At 38.7% G+C, this 19,197-nt stretch overlaps 1 protein-coding gene across 1 annotated transcript in view; it reads right to left on the bottom strand.

Annotated features, from left to right (window-relative positions):
- PDSS2 (decaprenyl diphosphate synthase subunit 2) overlaps positions 1-19,197 on the bottom strand; it is a 125,732-nt gene that overhangs the window by 7,779 nt on the left and 98,756 nt on the right. Inside the window, exons 4-7 of the mRNA XM_085306912.1 lie at positions 19,108-19,182; positions 10,288-10,461; positions 8,526-8,657; positions 4,188-4,223 (exon numbers count right to left, since the gene is read on the bottom strand). Coding sequence (XP_085163038.1) covers positions 4,188-4,223; positions 8,526-8,657; positions 10,288-10,461; positions 19,108-19,182 — 417 coding nt within the window. The remainder of the gene's footprint in view (positions 1-4,187; positions 4,224-8,525; positions 8,658-10,287; positions 10,462-19,107; positions 19,183-19,197) is intronic.

Genomic DNA, 19,197 nt, shown 5'->3' with positions numbered 1-19,197 from the left:
GCTAGCAGATCAACTTTTTCTTTTACCTTTGTTTTTCAAGCACCTTGGAGTCTTTCAGCCCTTGTTCTCATGTTTTTGATCTTTTCTTGTGGCTGGGCACGGGGTTATGCTCTTCCTCCTCAAAAGGGGGGCTGCACAATCATTTTTTATTTTAAGTGCATCATTTCATAATGTCATAAAACACTATCGCCCAAAACTTTCTTTGTCTTTGCTGGATACATGCAGAATGATATGCCACTTGAAACTGAGGCAGTGAATATATATATATATATATATATATTTTTTTTTTTGATAATTTTTCTGTATGAGAGGTAAAGAAACACATCTGTAAAGGACATAACACTCTGCAGAAACTTGCGTTAGTATAACAATCCAACTGCAAATAAGATGTATTTTTCTTACTAGGCTGACATATAGATAATTCAACTTTTTTCCTTCAAATTCAAAAAAGTCCTCTTTAGGAAAAGACTAAATCTGGAAAGAGTCATGCCCAACAGTAAAAGGAAGAAAGAGTCTACTCGCAGAGAACGCTGCTACTCTGGCTGTTATGCCATTAATATTATGCCAGCTGTTATGCACTTTACTAGCCTGCGTGGAAAATTAAACCTGATTGATTGTACAGTCCCTTTACGTTTTAGAAAAAATACCAGTTTTTCCTCATTATACCTTTCCAGGTCTTTGACAATCAACTCGCAATTCTATTTGCTTGTAAATCTAAACAAAGGTAGGTGAACGGTATCTTTTTACCAGTAAGTTTTACTTTCTTAAATCACAGTATTGCAAATTGCCATCTTAGTACACCAAAGCACACTCAATTATCTTCACATTTATGTTAAAAGATGCAATAAGTGTTTATTTTGATGGAAAAGAAGTTGTGCTGGATTCTCATCCCAAAGAAGCCACGGAAAATACCCAYTGATTAAAAACAAAGATGAAAGTGATTTTGGGGTTTGATATACACCTTGATAATTCAGGAAACTGTATTACCTTTCTTTATAATTTAGCCAAGGTCTGATTTAAAAGAGAAAAGACTCTCCTTCCCCTCCTCCCTAAAAAACCCTGCGAAAACAATCAAAAAAGAAAACCCAAGCCTACCCAGAATTAAAGGCATCCTTCATTTAACAAGAAGCTCATCTGTCTTGAAATATGGTTAATGCCAAGAAAGGAGAGAATGGCTTCTTCTGGTGGCTTCGGCTGCTTTTGCAGTATTACTAACACATTCATAATAACTGTATTTCACTGAAAAGGGCATTTTTAACATATAATAACAAAAGAAATTTGTAGCAATGGCCATTCCAAAGCAAGCAAGAAAAATTTCAGCGAAAAACTACTSTTGGCCATAAGCGTTGTCTGCAAACAAAAAAATCCTGTTTTTCCTTTTCACTGCATTTTAGGAACAAGCGAGTAAAGAGAATGTCCTGTAGTCCCATGACACATTTCATGATGATTCTGGTATTTAATTAAAAAGAACTGGGGAACTACTGTTATTTGTGGCATAGGACTGTAAAACTGGTCTGCAGACAGCACTGTAGCGGGGTGAATGCACCAGTTGTGACAGTTACCTGTGAGCTGCAAGGCTCTTGCCAACACAACTTGGTGGCACTGCATTACTGTTGTTTATTAGCTGCATGACAGTGTGGTACCAAAGCAAATCCTCCCTGTTTCCAAATGCCCCCTTTCCCATTTTTCTTCTGCCGTTCCTTCCTACTGTATATGAAGTCAGGACATGTATGAATGGTTGGATTTAGCATTTCCTGACTCCCATCACTTCCAGTACYGTACAAAATCTGCTGCCCATGTTAACATCATGCACATAGTGTCCTATATGCAAATCAATAAATTCAAAGTATAGCACCATACTTCCCATGCCAGTTTGGACGAAAGGACCCTATAACAGATAGCAGAGCAAACGTGTTACATTAAAAATATTAAGTTTTGCTCAGTCCTCTTTCACTTGACTTGCACAGCTTACCTTGCAAGGCAAGGTAGACGTAAAATGGATAAAGACTTTCTAATAAAAAAAAAAAAAAATCATAAATTTTTTCCCAAGATCAGACCTACAAATGAGGGTGACAGGAAAGTTGCTGCCTTTTTCAATGACATACATGAGTTTTGCATCTGCCATATATATGGCAGGTACCTACCTTCTATTTTGTTATCTGAGAAACAACACTAAAATAGAGTTGGAACTACTTTTTCATCTCTGGAAGAGACTTTCAAACAGCACAATGATGGATCAGTAATTTGTCTATTTGTCTGGATGTGGTGTGGTGGTGTAGCAAAATACCAGAGTAGAACATTCAGAGACTAATGTGAGAAAATGGATTCAGGAATAGTGACCTTAAAACAAGTCTTCTGTGATATCAAAGTCCTTCTGGTAAAAAGATTGATATGTTGAGAGAAAAAAAGTACCAAAAATTTTGCAGAACACTATGACCTTATTGACATGGCAGTCTTAGACCCAATTAAATTAATGGAAAATACTTCTATATCTATGTCAGAACCATCACTAAATTTACTTGCACCATCTAGATAGCTGCTTTTTGTCTCTGAAAAACACCAGGGATACCATTGTAAAATCACATGCATCAAATGTACAGCTCAAAGTTCTCAAGCAGCCTCAAAATTGAAAAAATACAAGGGTTTTGCCTTTAAATGAACCATGCTTAGCAGGTGGATCTCAGTCTTTCCTCCATTCATCATTTTATTGAAGACCACAGTGACAAAACGTTCTTGAGCAGGCAAATCAGCTATCAGTTTTGATAAATATTTGTTTATGCATTCAAATAAAGGAACAAAATTTTTATCTTAAGCACTTGAAGTGCTTAGACATATAAGCTTTTCAGTTTCATTTGAAGCATCTGAAGTTTGAAATAATTTAGGTCAACATATTGGAATGCACTGACAAATCATATAACTCAATGTAGCAATTTTAGATGCTTTTTTATTTTTTACTATTAAAATAACATTGGGCAGATCACAACTGTAACAAGGAGAAATTCCATTCTGGATGTCCAAAAGCAAGTAGCCTAGCCTAAGCATCCACAGAAACGTCTCACACACTGAGACATATTTGAAGAAAAAGATGCTTCAGTGCTTTCAATGGCAATTTAGAAAGCCACAGATGTATCTTTTTTTTTCCACTGTAGAAAGCAAATATTGTCCTGATAAGGACAATGATCTTAAATAGCAAGCTAAGTTTGAGATCCTTTTTATGGCCAAACAAGAAGGAAAGATAGATGGACTTTTGTAATGATCCAAACTACAGATTTTCTTGACAAAAACAGAGCAGTATTCTGATTTGTATCTGTGTGCTAGCCTGCCACACTAGCAGCAGACACAGCTAGAAAGCTCTTTGGCTCCACTTCAAGTAGCATCTCTGAATCATGCATTTGCTCAATAATTCATATATTATTTTCCTGTTGATGCTGGAGATAATTAACTGGACCCTCGTGATCTAGTTAAATGTCTGAACAACTCTGCCTCCTGCTCATTGAGAGACTAGGGGACACAACCTCGCACTGTCCATCTCCGTCATGGGGAAGCTGTGCCCAGTGCTAGTGAGCAGCTCTAGTATTTACCTGGGGAGCCTTCTCAGCCACGTCCTGCACCCCACGAAGAGCTCTGTGGTGTCTCAGCTACTTTCAGTGCGTGAGCTAGTCAGCTCAGATACTCCTATACTGCTGCAGCCCCAGCAGCAAAAGCACTAGTGACTTAGCTAAAAGCTGTAGCAGGGATTGGAAGAAACAATAATTATTAGGAAAACAGGAAGGGAGGGAAATGGATTTTTTTTTTAATAGATGGCATGGTATTAAGTTGAAAGATAGAAAAGTAACAGTGTACTCAACAGAAAGAGACCATTGAGGGGAGCTAATCTACAAATGAGTAGCGCAACAGAGAAAGCAAAAGCAACCAAAAGCCTGTTTCAAACTTTGGGGAGGTGAATGGGATGAACAACAGCAAAAATAATTATAAAGCAGCTGTTTCTGATACTTACAGTATAGCTGACCATTACTGGCTCTTTAGATCAAGAAATTGCACAAGCCACTCTCCCTCCCTCCACATTCATATGCACAAATTGTAAATTGACTTTAATGCGGAAGTTTCTTTCAACTGTCAAAAATAATCAAGAAAGCATTACAGGAAACATTAAAAATAATAAGCAGATTTAAATGTAATTAACCAACCTTCTTGTAGTCCATTATGCTTCCTTTTCCTTGTGCCTTAAAGAGAAAGAGAGACATTATGTAAGAAGTTTCCTACTAAAAACCAATGTTGCAAGAATAAAGAATGCAATTCTGAGAGCTGTTATTTTAAACATAACAGATTTCCTTTAGAAATCTGATGGGGGAAAATCCAAAATACAACCAAAAGCATTATCAGTCTATATAACATAGTTCTGTTTCAGATGAGATCTCCAGACACCCAACATAATATTTTTATTATGAGTTCTAGTTAAACCGTTTGTTCAATCCAAAGTGTTTTGGTCGTAAGAAATCTTGCTGTCTGCRTTAATTAATCTCCCCCATGAGATTCCGAGTATAAACCGTATCTCAGATCAGCAACACCACGATTAAGGAGTTAAGAAAAATCACGACACCTCTTAAAAGAGAACTACTCCTTATCTCCAGTGATTTGCACACAGTGAAATGTCTAGAGCTGATCCTCTCCACGAGAATGTCAAGACCATGTCAGAGCTATTACAGCTAGATTAGACACGCCAATTATGCATTGGGTTTAGAACTGCATCTAAAGCATACAGTGTCACCTTTTACTTAAGCAATAAGTATACGCAACATTTACCTCCTAGTATATTCAGAAAGAAGCATGAATATATTTTAAAGTTTTTCTTGCCCAGATGCAGAAAAGTACACAGTCCAAATTCCTCTGTTTTGCCACTAGGCTTTGTGGAAAATAGCACATTTATGTCTTTCTCACCTAGTGGCAAGTAAATGCCAGACCCAGAGCATTCCTTCTTAGCCAACCTAAAGCCCTTTCCTATGGCCAAATCCAGCTGTATTATTATCACCTTGTCCAACTCCAGCCGTTCCCTTTTCAGGCACGCAGAAAAAAACCCCAGAAAACCACCACTACTTCTTTCCCTCTAGCCTCCACATGGGAAGGCCACAAACCTCAGTTCGTCTGGAATGCGTCTTCTGAAAGGATGTAGGCAAGGACCACTACCTCTCCAGGTTCTCTGTGGGCACTTCGAGTGCTGTGCCAGGAAAATAGCCAAGAAGAGATGGCCAACTGGCATACGGAGAAGAGCCGAGGCCTGCACCAAAGAGGAACGCTACGTGGCAAGCCCAGCTTTGAAGAGATGTTGTTGAGACATAGATTTGGAATATAAATTATTTTTGTAAGCAAGGCAGAACAAAATAGAGAAAAGAACTGAGGAGAAATTAAGCAAGTAGAATAGGAAGGAAACCAGTAGATAAAAAAAAAATGATTTCACTGAAGGAGAAAGGAAGCTGATCCACAAAATGACTTCAATACCTTCAAACCTTCTTTGGAAAAAAAAATCAGCTTTTCTGAAATGCTATTAAGAAAACAGACTGACAGCATTTGGGAGTAGCAAAACCACTGCCAATAATTGCTTCCTTGTTTGTGCATTCCCATCTCCTGATTTGCTAACTTTCATTCATACTACTTAGATCTTATGGTTGCTTCAAAATGTATTTAGTAATTATAGTGTGTATCAGAACATACCAAGAATATGTTCTCTAACAGATGATTGCTTATATGCAGATTCACACTACACAAGAGGATTTGCCAACACGCTTGAAGATGATGCTTTTTAGTTTTAGCAATACCTGAAAAGCTGTGCTGAGCATGCCTCCTCTTGCATCTAATACACGTTACAGAATTTCCTCATGCTCTGTTCCCCTCGACCATGCAAGGTTGCAACTGCAGAACTGCACCTGCAGTTCTCCAAGCAACAGCCTTAGTTAATGTTTTCTAAGCCTTCTTTACTACAATCACACCTTTGCTTTTTTCTCTTTCTTCTATCCTCACAGTAATTTGTTCTTTGACTTTTACTGACCCTGATCTTAGGCAGATGGATTTTTTCCTTTTACATCAGATTTTCATGTCTGGTTTAGCTTCCTCAGAGGCATTAAGTCTGACTTGCAAAAGCTACACATTCTTGTCCATCTTAGATAATTTTCCAGATCTTATCACAGATGCCTCACTGCTTGGCTGAGGAGCTCAGTCTGAGAATGCTGTGTCTCTGGACCCTCAAAGAAAAGCATCTGATTAGAAAGGTGAACAGCCAACTCAGCTCAGCCTTCCTCCTTAGCACCAAAGATTGCCACGTGCCAGTAATGAAGGACACCACTACTGTGACTTTCTTCTGTAATAAATGAGGTAGTGTGAAACCAACTCACCTTGCCAGAAAGAAGGCTCCCTGAACTCCCCTTTGAAAAGGAATTCCTTTGAAAAGGAATCAAAATGCATCAGATAAGCAAGTGGATCGTTTAAGACAATTCTTTGGGAGCATTTTTTGGGGGACTGCTATTTTCCAGAACTGACTCCTCTTTCTCAGATAGGGAGTCCCTCTTATATGTGTTGAACTAAAAGATCTTCCTCCAAGATGAGGAAGCTGCCACGGGGAAATGTTGCCTTCAACCCACCGTGTGAATGTTCATGCGGGCAAACACTCAAAGCAGAAACCCAAATTACTTAGTAGTAACTAGAGGTTCATAACGTGATTTCCATATGCCTACTCATAACTTAGCTACAAAAAAAATTCCAGCTGACAGAAACGGAGTGCATGTGCATGCTTTATCTATTTATACTATAGGAATTACATTACAGAAGAGGGCACCTTATGAGCATGCTCTTATGAGTATTGCCAACACAAGAAAGTTTCCGGCTTGAGTGCTTGGACTAGCATGTATGTCATACAGTGAATGTGACCACAGATGGTATCTCAGAGAGCCTGTAGTTACTGAAAGGTAACTTTTCTCAACCAACATAAGCCAGGAAAGGCTCCTTGACTAGGCGTTCCACTTTGTATTTAACAGCAGCAGTGGTCAGTAGATACTTTTGCATAGTGCATGCCATCTTTTTTTTTTTCTCTCTCAGTGAGAACTGCTTCATTGTTTCTGCAATGCCCATTTTTGGTATAAGAATTAGTAGGCAGACAGACGGCACTCCTGGAATTCTGCAACCTCCTCTAGATTCTGCAGATGGGAAATTGTTTCAAAGCTTTTATAAACTCTGCTGTAGTAATACCATTATTCTCCAACTGCAACAATCCAAATTCATTTACATTCAACTCACCTATCAGTCTTGTGTTGAGACTGTAGAATTCCAAAATTCCTAGTCATACATTAAACCACCAGCCCCTAATTTCAAAATGACAGAAGATCACTTCGGTTTGATAGATTTTTTTTCCCCCTTCCTCTGCACCACTGTAAGGTTAAGGATATTGTATGTATTTCCCACAGCCTTCACTCCAGAAGAAACTTTGCTTCTAGTCTGCAGTATGTGAATGCAGGCTGCAACTTGGCAGGCAGAAATGYAGGAGGAGTCAGAAGCCCTCACTCCCCGCCCTTCGCCCCCAGTTCTGTTTTCAAAATAGAAAGGAAAGAAGCAGGTCTGGAATGAATATGCTTGCCGAGAACTGGCTTTTTATTGAAGAAAACAGTCTTTCTACTGGAGAATCTTTACAAAAATTGCAGGAATATCCAAAGGACACTCATCACAGCTTTTAGACAGGAAACACATCCAACTGATGCAGGAACTCCATAGCATAGAGTAGCATTTTGGGGCGATTTTCCCCTTTTCTTCCCTTGCTCCCTTGTACAGTCATCTATGTGAATTCCAACAACACTCAGGGGACAGCTCTTGAACCTGAACTCCACTGTGCTACACATGTAAAACAGAGATTTATATTACACAACTATATTGTTTTTACTCCTTTTCTCACTTAGGAGTTAGAGGGAAAGACAGCTGAATAAGAGAACTAAGAATAAAGACATTAACCAGGTAGACCTCACAAATCTTTCTGCAGTGGTCAGAAAGCCATGATCCCCAGCTCTTTTCCCCCTGTCCAAAATTACTGCTCTCAGATCAAAGTTGGCAGAAGAAAATGTGTGCCTCTCATTAAAGTACTGTGGTGCAAACATCCTTGCTTTAAATTGTGAGTGAAAGTAGTTTCAAGCTAATGGTGCAAACATCCTTGCTTTAAATTGTGAGTGAAAGTAGTTTCAAGCTAATATGTGGGACTGCTCAAGTCCTGAGGAACAGATGTATGTTCTGTGCCAGTGCATCTGCTTGTTACCTCTTACCTCTTCCATTGCCACACTGAAGTTTGACAGAGCTCATTTGTCTGTGCCCAGCATTTCCCCTCTCTTGAAAGCATGAAAGAGAAATGTGTAAATGCTGTTGAGCACAGTTAGTATCTCCACCTTGTCCTGTCTGTTGTCAGTTTCTGAGTTTCTTTGTAGACTGAAAGTGTAGATAAGAAGAGAGATCCAAATGGCAAAACTAAGAAATTATAAACAATGTTTTTAATTTACCTCTCTAATCTGTTTAATCCATGCCTCTCTTCCAAGGAATTCCTGATGCAGAACTGCAGGAGCAGAATTTAAACTGAAGACCACAGCGTCACTAGAACTTTCTTTAACAAATGGCTGAAGGTCTGAATGTAGCTGAAAGAGAAGAATATTTCTTCAAATACTAGAAAAASTTCATACATGCATCCACCCACCAGTTCAAGGTTTACATCCCTACTCTATACTTAATTACAATCTTCTGTATTGACAGTTACACCTTGGTTGCACTCCAGCTTTGARGGAGGGAGGGAAAAGGGGGAAACACGCAGTAGCACAAAGTTGTGGTAAAGAAAAGCACGTAGAGAATTTGCAAAGAATAGGTAAAGGGCAGCTAGCAAGCCGGGCAAGAGACGAGACAGCCACATAGGCAACTGTTGAGTGGAAGGAAGTGCAAAATATTTTAAAGGAAACAATGATCCCCCTTTGATGGGAAGAATGCCCATTTTAAATCTGTGAGTGGTAATACATTCTACTTTACAGTATCTGAGGAAGTGGACGACATATGATTCCCCTTCTGACAAAGCAAATATTTTATAGTTAGTAGCTTTCTATGAAAATTATGTCACCTTTCATACACAGCAGCGTTAGTCAATTGTGCATAGATTAATAYTAAAGATTAGACAAAGTGTTAAAGCTATAGATTGCACTATAAAGAGTTTAGTGGTATGGTTGTACCTACTATAGCATACAGTAATATTTCTATGCCAGTAAATCTGTGCTTTATAAAACCACCTCCTTGTTCTAGAGGACAACCCAGCTGATGAGGAGGTCTCAGGATACGTCTATATTAGCAAGTAGTGCAATCCAATAGGAGTGGATCTGTAGGACAAACCAGACTATGGGGGACCCTATAGCCACATGGCACGTGTTTTCCTTCGGACTAGCTCTCGCTGTGGACTGAATGACTTCTAGTGGTTGGAGAATATCTTTCAGCTCAGTCTCCTGGGAAAGAAATTCAGYTCTGAGAGTCTATAATGCAAACGAAGCACAGTAAGTGGGGGCACTCCAGGCCCAAGTCAAAATGCTAATACAGATGCAGCTCTGTGCAGGGCCAGTGGTCTCCCAGAGAGGACAAGCAGAGATCTCAAACSTGCACAGCCATTTTGCAGCGACTGTCTTGCCTCAGTGTGAGGGAGTCCAGGGGCCTCGGGGTGGGGGGTGAAAATCATACTGCTGCAGAAGTCTAGGATGCTACTGCCCTTACCTGATTTCCTCCCTCTTTATCCCTCAACTCCTCCTCCTGAAGTCATCTCCACAGCAAGTTTGTCAGAAAGGAGCATATGCCAGGACCTCCAGCTCATGCCTCAAGCTCTGGGGCTGCTGCAGATGGCTGGGCCTGTTGGTACCAACCTCTGCACTAGACGTCCAACACATGCTTCCTCCTGCAACTCCTGCTACTGGGATAATAGCTTCAGGAAGAAAGTAGGAGCAGAGCAGTCTTCCTGCTAGGGGAAGATGTGCCAGAGGGCCTATAATAGAGCCCTGAATGAAGCAAGCTGTGCTGCTCAAAGCATGATTTTGCCAAGTTTATGAGCACTCCTCACACCAGCAGTTTCTGAACATTGTCCTTTCAGGTGGTGACCAAATCTCTTAACACCACCGACCTGCTGACAAAATCTACGGCACAGTAGTAGCACAGGACAGAGCTTAAGAGCAACACATCAGAGAAGTTCTTACAAGTCTTTCTGTGTTTAAGATCCTAGAAAGAAAGAAAAAAAAGGCATACCTTGTGACTCATAGACATGTGCTTTCCATACTGAAATGCCATGTCCTGAATCTCAGCGTTATGCTTTGCTAATTCCATTGCAGCCTGGCAGCTCTTTGCCAGCAAGGCACTATGGGAGAGGAAAACCTGTTCTTTCCAAGTTGATATTCCGATATCATCTGTAAGACAGCTTTCCTGAAAATGAAACAAAGGCTAAATGAAAACACCAAAACTGCAGCTGTATCAGAGAGCGGAAGTTAACAGTGCTGCCCAGGAAAATGCAATACATGGCAAGTAGCAAACCTCTGGGTGCCCAGGCCAGATGAAGGGCATGCTTTGGGGGTGGGTGGAGAAAAACATTACCCTAAGTGTGCCAGCAGCACAAACACCATTTTAATTTTCTGCTCAAATCTATAGAAATATATGAATCTGTCTACAGATTTTACATAGCCACAAAAGATTTTAAAAATACTTATAAAACTGTACCAGAGAAAAAGAGGGCAGTGACAGAGGACTTGTACCTCTTGTGCTTCAATCTTAAGGACCAGGAAAGACTGAAAGAGTTTAAAATAAAACTATGCTTTAGAAATATCAAGTATTAACTTTCCCAGAGGACTGACAAGAGAGCTCAGCGATGCTTCTAGTGAATTTTTTCACCTTGACTGTAAGGTCAATACTTCTCAAAATTCTGTTGTATACAAAACATTAACGTGAATTACTTCGCACAGAACTGAAATRCTTTTTTATTAGCAGGAACCCAATCCCTCCCCCCCGCCACTACCCCGAATTCATCTGCAGCTCTTTGGCTCACATAGTGTTGGTCTTCATAGAAAAGACCACAGATTTTCTTCTGGTTAGAAAAAGCAAAAATCAGTACTGAGAAGGTACAGAGAAATTTCAGACATGTAAATGATAAACAAACAAACAAACAAAAAAAAGCAGTTTGCAATTTCTCAGCTCRTTCAAATCTATAGCATGTGCTAAGCCAAAATGGTGTTTTTTAAAGGAGTAAAATAAAAAACCCCACACATGCAACTTGCCTTTTCCCYTCAAAGTGATGACAATTAAATTACTTAGAAACGAGCAGGAACTAATTCTGTGTGACCCTGTAGTTTTCTAGCAAGGTATTATCTGTCATGAAATTGGTAACAAATGAAATAGAATCCATCCGTTCAGCTCTGGTCTTCCTCCCCTATGCATATCACCCAGAAGTGCTGCGTTACAAGGGAGAAGAGAATATGAGACTAATGGAAAAAAAGCAGAAGAATTCTGCAATGCCAAGTAACACAATGTTGTATCAAAATTCCTCTGCTTTCCGACATACTATTAACTTATACAAGGAAAGGAAGAACAGAAAAACCACATGTTTGCTATTATGTATGTGATAACTTAAAGTCAAGCCTAAACTTTCCTTACGTTTCATTTTGCTGTAGTATTTTGTTTTAATATCTTAACTCAGCCCCGAGAATGTGCAAATTCCCGTGACTGGCAAAATGTCAAAATGAGGATTTAATTCTACTAGTTTCCTATGTATCGAGTCATTTTTCACTCAGATATAGATCAATTTATTTTAAAATTAAAATCAGGAGCTCTTGGACGACGCAACACAATCTTTTCCTTAACAACCAATCTGCTCAGACAAAAAAAAAAAAAAAAAAGGGTTATTTACTAAAATTTGCTGGATGATATTGAAAATTGTCGGTGAGTTTTATAATTATTTGTTTTAAATCCAACTAAGGCAGAAACAGACTAGCAAGGTGAGTTGAAACAATTTAGGAAGTTACTAAAATCTTTCAGAATACTTGTAAATTTAAAATGCCAGCACGCCTGAGCCTCTGAACAGTCACAGAACAGCCGACATTATCAAATACCAACTGCAGGAACTGAAGATAGTTAAACAGCTATTCCTATGCTTACAACAAATTACAGAAAATATTCTTAAGGATATTTGAATTTAATCACATGATTAAAAGCAATGGCATGGCAAGTTATTGTCCACTACTTAAACCCATTAATTGACTATGCACTTAGGTCAACTACAAAAAAGCCCAGGTTTGCTTAAATTGCATGGTTTGCTGAGGTTTTAGAGATTTCCCCTTTACATTAAAGGAATAAAGACAGGCTTACTTTCTTTATAAATTGAAAAAAATACATAATTCTATGAAAAAAACTTAATATGCACAAGACTTTGGTTTTATTACAGTCTGTTTACAGAAAGGGAGTAACGAACATCAGTATCACATGAAGATCATGTAAGATCTTCAAGCATCTAAACCACGCTTCAAAAAGAGAAAAATACTTGAGAGCTATTCAAAGGCACAGTGTTGCATTCTCATAAACATAGATACTGCACAACTRTGTGTTACAGTAAGAAGAAAGTTCTAAAAAGGAGTTAGCCCCATACAGGTCTGCATTAGCATGAGTTTGCAAGCCAAAATATAGCTTATTCTAATCACAGAAAGTCTTCTGACCACATACCTCTTTAAGCTTCYGCTAGTTAAAAAGACATCAGCCTACCTTTCTTCAGTGAAATTTTCCAGCAACCTAAATGCTGTTTTTTCCCCAAGCGTAACTCCCATGTTATACAACTGTCCATCAGCTACACTGTATTTTTTACAGCAAAGTTACGTATGGCAAGATCTAAAAATTATTTTAAAACATCAAGGGAAAAATGAAACTAGCTCTAGACTGCAGATCTGAAGTCTTGCCAATGCATGTTATTTTTATGAAAAGCTTCACTTTTTTTGCAAACGTTTTTTGGTCAGCAGTGAGTATTTCAAAAGATAAACATGAAAGTAGGTTTCAGTTGGCCCAGAAGACTTATAGTAGCCTTCCACAGAAAAGCCTTTTAAGGTCAGATCACCAAATCCGTTTCAACTGTAGTTGACAGTGCTTAGACATTTGATTAACTAATGTCTACGGAGTGATCTAATTAAGGTCCTGTTCCCAAGAAATGGGTCCAGATCATAGCTCTGATGTTGTTTAGACAGGAGAAGCTGGATGAACAGAACTGAAGCTCTCTCTCACTCCATCCCTGAAAAAGCCAATTCCAGACACTGCTTGGGGAATGCTGGCATGGAAGCACAGGGAGGCCAGCACKGGGAGATATCAGCATCCAACTCTGTCAATCACCATTTCCTATGTGAGTTATGCTCAACCAAAATAGTCCTCGAGAGTCTAATAACATGTTTGCTTTTCATGTGTTAACATTCTGACAATTCATTTACCTTAATGACTTGAAAAACTTCAAGTAGTAAATTGTGTTTCCACTTTCCAATTCAACAAGAATCAATGGTTTAAAAATGAGTTTTTCAAGGCAGTAATTGCAAACGGAAAACTAAGAACAGGTGCTCCCATCTTACTTCAGTAACTGTTTAGTTAGAAAGAAATTGGCTAGTTGAGATTTTTCCGTTAAGCTATTTCTGTAATTTAAATTCAATCTGGAAAATCATCCAAGGCAATAGGAAACAGAAAGAACTTTTAGAAAATGAAATCATGGGGCAAAATATACATTCATAACCATCAAGAAGGGCAGCTCTCATTAATTACATTAACAAGGATGCCCAGTACARAAGTGGCACTTAATTAAATTTGTTAAATGAAAGAAGAAGCTCACATACAGTTTGACTGCAAAGATATTCAGGAAAATAGGAGTTTTTTTTTTTTTTTGAAGTGTGCAAGATCATCTGCAAAACCAGGAAAGAGAGAAGTCAGAGGACTTTTYAATGTAAAATTTAAACTGTAGTTTTTAAGGAAGACTTTATTTTAATTCAATATCATGGCAGCTCTTTCTTAGCCATCTGCTCCTGCACAAAACGATCAAACTGTCTGAACCACTTATGTATCAAACTTTAGTTTGATTCTCAACAGACAAATAATCCACAGAAACACATTAATATATTTTGAAACAGTGCTAGCATTTAGAAGTTTTAAATTAGCTAGTTCAACAACTTCTATTTTGCATAGGGAAAAAACAGTAAGACTATAGATCTCTCCATACGTTACCTTGCAAAGCACCTTGTACTTGCTGGATGTAAGCCTTAAACAGATGCTTCCCTGCTTGCTGAACATGACAGGACATACTTTATTGCTCTATTAATACATGCCTTTGGTGCTTTTGGAGGAACAAGGGTGACTGCAAATGGTCAATAAAGCATGCCCTTGAGTACCTAATATGTTTATCATGACACTAAAAACAGTAAGATTTAAAAAAATACTTGAAAAAATACATTCATTTAAATATCTCCCAATATCTGTTACTTTATCCATTCTTTTCACAAATGCTCTTTACTCAAATTCAATATTTTATTCATCCCTTTTGTCTTGCAACAAAAGAGATTTGTTAAGAAAAGTGCAAGCACTACTCTGCTGCCCTGCTGTAAGGGGGTTTAGTTTACTCAAAATGCATCTAATTTACCTTCCAAGGTAAAACTTGAAAGCAGACCCGTGATTTATACAGTCATAGCAGTCGAATTGATACATACATACCATTTCTTAACATTTTTATTCCTTAAAGCAGGACTGGTGACCAAACATCAAAGAAGAATTGGTGCAACTCAACTGCGTAAAGCTTGCGCTTTGCAGACTTGTTTTCATTCTAGAAATTGTGTTGGCCTAAACCAACCATCTTTTAGTTTACCATTTGGTACAATGAGTGCTTGCCACTGATCTATTTCTTTTTTCTGGTTGTTTTAAATAATAATTCAGTCAAATTTCCAAATAATCCTATCAAAAGCTTCAAAAGTAGCCAACAGCTCTTCTTCTGTCATTGGAAGAACATTTAACATGTTCTATCAGTGGAACATGTTAAAAATGGTATTCAGTCTTACTTAACAGTCCCATTCTGATACTAAAAATGAAACATAGGTAATGCACATTTAACATCAGGTTGATATTCTGGAGGTGAGAGAAAAAAAACAGTGCAATTTCCCATGAAAATCCATAATTTGTTAAGATTACAGAAATGCTCTGCCAGGTAAAACTCAAGTTCTCTCAAGTTCAAGAACACACAACGTCTGCTCCTGACTCTGCTCTCAGATCATGGACTTCTCCATATCTCTCTTCCATATTCTGTTAATGGAGAGGAATTTTAAAGCATTCTTCATTTGTAAGTGCAAAAACCCATGGATATTAAGACAGTATGTTTCTGCAAGTGCGGGAGTATGCTGTGAGTTAGCAAACATTTTATAAGCCTTCAGTCTTCTAAATGCAGAAATTGGAGCTTCAGTCCTAGTTTTTGATGAAAAGTGGATACCACGATCATGGCTGAGGGCCGTATTAGACAACTTCTGTCTTCACATTCCCCAAAGGCATAAACTTYTATTTCTAAATTAGATCTAGACTTAGGAAAAGACAGAAAGGAACTGGGGAAAATGTCCTTTTTTCATACAATCATTGGCTCTGACAAAAGTGTTTTAGCAYACACAGCAGCAAAAACTTATCACATCACTCCTTTCTGCTCGGTTTACAGTCCAGAATATTAGCTTAGGCCACAAGTGAAATGTCTTAAACAGCTATTTGCTACTTTGAACATTAGGAAGAACCTTGATCTTCAGGCTGTCTTTGCTACCAAAGCCTGCACTTAGTAGTTTTGAATAAAATTTCAAATAATGATGAGAAGTTAAATATTATCTTTATTTCCCCTGTTCCACAGAGATATAATGACCCACTACTCAAGATGAAGAATGACTAAAACAGAAAGTACTAAAATGAGATGGCCATAGACTGCATGTGGTTTTACAGAGAAGAAAAAAAKTGTTAATAAGAGCTGTCAAATAATTATATCCATTATATGTCTTCAGGAATAAATAAGGTCAGTCTTGTCAGGGCAAAGAATACTTTTAATTTTCATACAGGGTCATCTAAAGGAGGCAAACAGAAAAAAATTCTTGGGATAAACATGAACTTTAGGTCTCAGAGGAGAAAGGTAAATTTTGCTGAGTTATTTTTGTCTAAACTTAAAGTAAAACCATTTAGGCAGACAATTAGCAAAGCTCAAAGCAGCTCAGTGCTAAATAAGAAATTAGTCTTTTTATGACACTAAGTTTATAAGACCTGTATTAAAGACATAACTAGCATATGAAGTACAATTTTTCTGCCTCCCCCCAAAAAAGTAAAAGGACAGTCATCCGCTTTTCTAAATTTTAGAGATCCTCAGAAATGAAATTTTGGCTTGGTCAACTTGCAATTAGGTGTGGAGGGAAGATGCACCAAGGAAACAAACATACAGACTAATAACTGACTTAGTCCCTTTGGCAATYCTTGCTAAAGAGATGTTCAGGACATGAATAGATGCAAAATGGGACACTGCCTTAGCAGAATAGCACGAGGAAAGCAGCAGGGATCTGTTTAGTATACCGCACTGAACCAAATCTCTCCAAGGACAAAATCAAAAGAATTAATATAGATCCTAGACTTGTTTCTTCCAGGTCTCATCAGAAACCATATACAACCCATTATAAAAACTAAACTTCAGGTGCTGTCATGCAGTTCTCAGTATCTATTATGCCATCAGACTAATTGTATTTTGAACTAACTGGGTTCCTTTCAGGAAGGGTCTTACTGTATTTTCAGCTCTTGTTAGACAGAAAAGGTCACCGACTACTACGAAACAAAATACATCTTTTTTATTTGTAATTGGGCCAGGGTAGGGTAAACACTGTGCAGCTGTGCTGAGCGTGCCTCACACTTCCCCTGTAATCTGCACATGTGGAGTGCTGCAGWAATGCAACCCTGAAGGCTGAAGTGCTGTTTATTCACAGAATTTTCTACCTGTACTAAGATGATATAATTGTTCCCTGCCAAGGCTGTCAGCTCATCRCATCACCAAATGAAGAAAAAGACAACTAAGACCTTCTGCAGTGCCAGGCACCCAAAAGGCTCCACAATATTTCTCATTTATACAGAGATTGTGGCTAAAATAAAATGCATTAGGATTACAGAGTCACAGTAAGGCAGTCTCATTGCTAACACAAACTAGCAGAGCTTTACGTCTATGCACAAAAAAGCTGCTGCTGTTTTAAATATGATGTATCTGAGATAYGCTTCTTTTCAGAAACCTGCCTGGCTACAGAAAATAGTTTTGAAAGTCTTTTTGTAAAAATCTTAAAAATGCCATTTACTCTAACATACAACCCTGAGCGTATTACTAGGTTGCAACCCTGAAGGCTGAAGTGCTGTTTATTCACAGAATAAAATCAGCAGGTGCATAAGCGCTGCAAAATTCCTACCRTGGCACTGCTCCCACACTTCCATCAGAGGGACCCTGCGGGGAGGCGCCGGGCGATGGCCCCGACCACAGTGTCTTCTGGATGCAGCCGTGCTGACGGAGGAACGTGCTGCCAGTGGCTTTTCCCAGGTGAGCTGTTACCTCTGTCCTGCTGGAGGCTACCACTTCCGCAGGGTGAGGAGCTCAGCTGATGGACGTGATCACTCCTGACTACTTTCAGTGAAAGCAGGCAAGCTTAAACTCCGTTAGTTTAAGTAACGGGTCTTCGCTAACTTGGTGAAATTGGACAAGAGTATCTTGGGGAGCACGCACACAAGACTGCGGGTCTGCGAGAGACCGACCAGCAGAAGAGGTGCTTCCAGGGCGCAGCTGCTGCTAGGTGGTGGCACATCCACTGCCCGAGACTCTCTACTGGCCCATTTTGGTTTTGGCTGGGGCAGAACCATCAGCACAGGTATCCGCTGTGTGGTAATCCATGCGATCTGGGCTTGCACCGAGTTATTAATCTATTTTGCTATATATTGCAACAGGGCAACAACAAACCAGAGTGGAAATCTATATACATAGCAAATATAAGTGAATACAAATACTTCTGCAATCTTCAAACCATCTTACCTATCGAACTTTAAGATTCACGTCTCTAAGGCAAAACGGGCATGTGAGAAAAAAATCAGTAGAAATGAATGTATCTACTTCAGTGGATTCCAAGATAATCACATATAAACACTGCTGATCATTCCTATACAGTGATAATTTGCTGTAACAAAGCCTGAGCAGGGAAGAACAACTCTAAATTATGGATTTTTTGTACACATTAAGATACAATCACAACCAATGCAACAAAGATCTCCATTTTGTTTTAACATCCTGCATAAGCAAACACAATTCGAAAAGRGTCTCTAAAAATTTCCTCAAAAAGTTCTGTAGAAGATGAAAATACTTAGTTCTAGTTTGATCAATTTTTCACCACAGTTCTTGTAATGCAAAAAGTTAAAGCAACAGCACGGTACTTCTGTGCTTGTCCCTAAAGAAATACTCTTATCTTTGATGTGAATATCTGATTGCCATTTTCTTTCCCGTGCCAACTCCTCGAGCAGTGACTCTTAGCAGCAATGAATGCAGTACCACGATGCTGCCCCTTCCAAACAAAACTTGTGTTTAAACCATCAAAAGGTGCAACACTCAGAAGAAGGAACCTGACACAAGTTTGGGCTGAAACATTTTGTAAATATCTTTGAGCAGTTACAGCTTGTAAGTAAGACATTTCACATGCAGATATTAATGATACTGAAAATATTATAATAAAATGCCTTAACAGACCCTTGACTAGAAGTCTCCGGAAGTGTTCGGAAAGCCTGTAGTAAAACATGTCTAGTGTTCTTAGTAATACACATTATGTTATTTTTTAGGCGCTCACAGAAACAAAACAGTCTCTCCTCAAGTGTTTCTAGAAATTCCCACAGTTCACAGATGTGAAAGATGTTACTGCAGAAACTCACTGGGATTGCAATTAACGGTCTTCCTCCCTCTCCCTTTTCCTTTTAAACAAGTGAGGAAGTCATCACATATGTGGTAGTTGCACATTAACAGAAAGATACTACCGAAAGTCTTACCTCAGATAATTTTGAGTTTTCATAGTATATGCCTTGCACTAAGTCACCAATAGCGCTTGATATGAGTTCCACAACCTGTAAAAGAAAAGA

Source organism: Rhea americana, unplaced genomic scaffold (assembly GCF_003343005.1).
Source record: "Rhea americana isolate MKP2758 unplaced genomic scaffold, rheAme1 scaffold_25, whole genome shotgun sequence".
Taxonomy (NCBI): domain Eukaryota; kingdom Metazoa; phylum Chordata; class Aves; order Rheiformes; family Rheidae; genus Rhea; species Rhea americana.
This window is presented reverse-complemented; position numbering and strand designations above follow the sequence as displayed.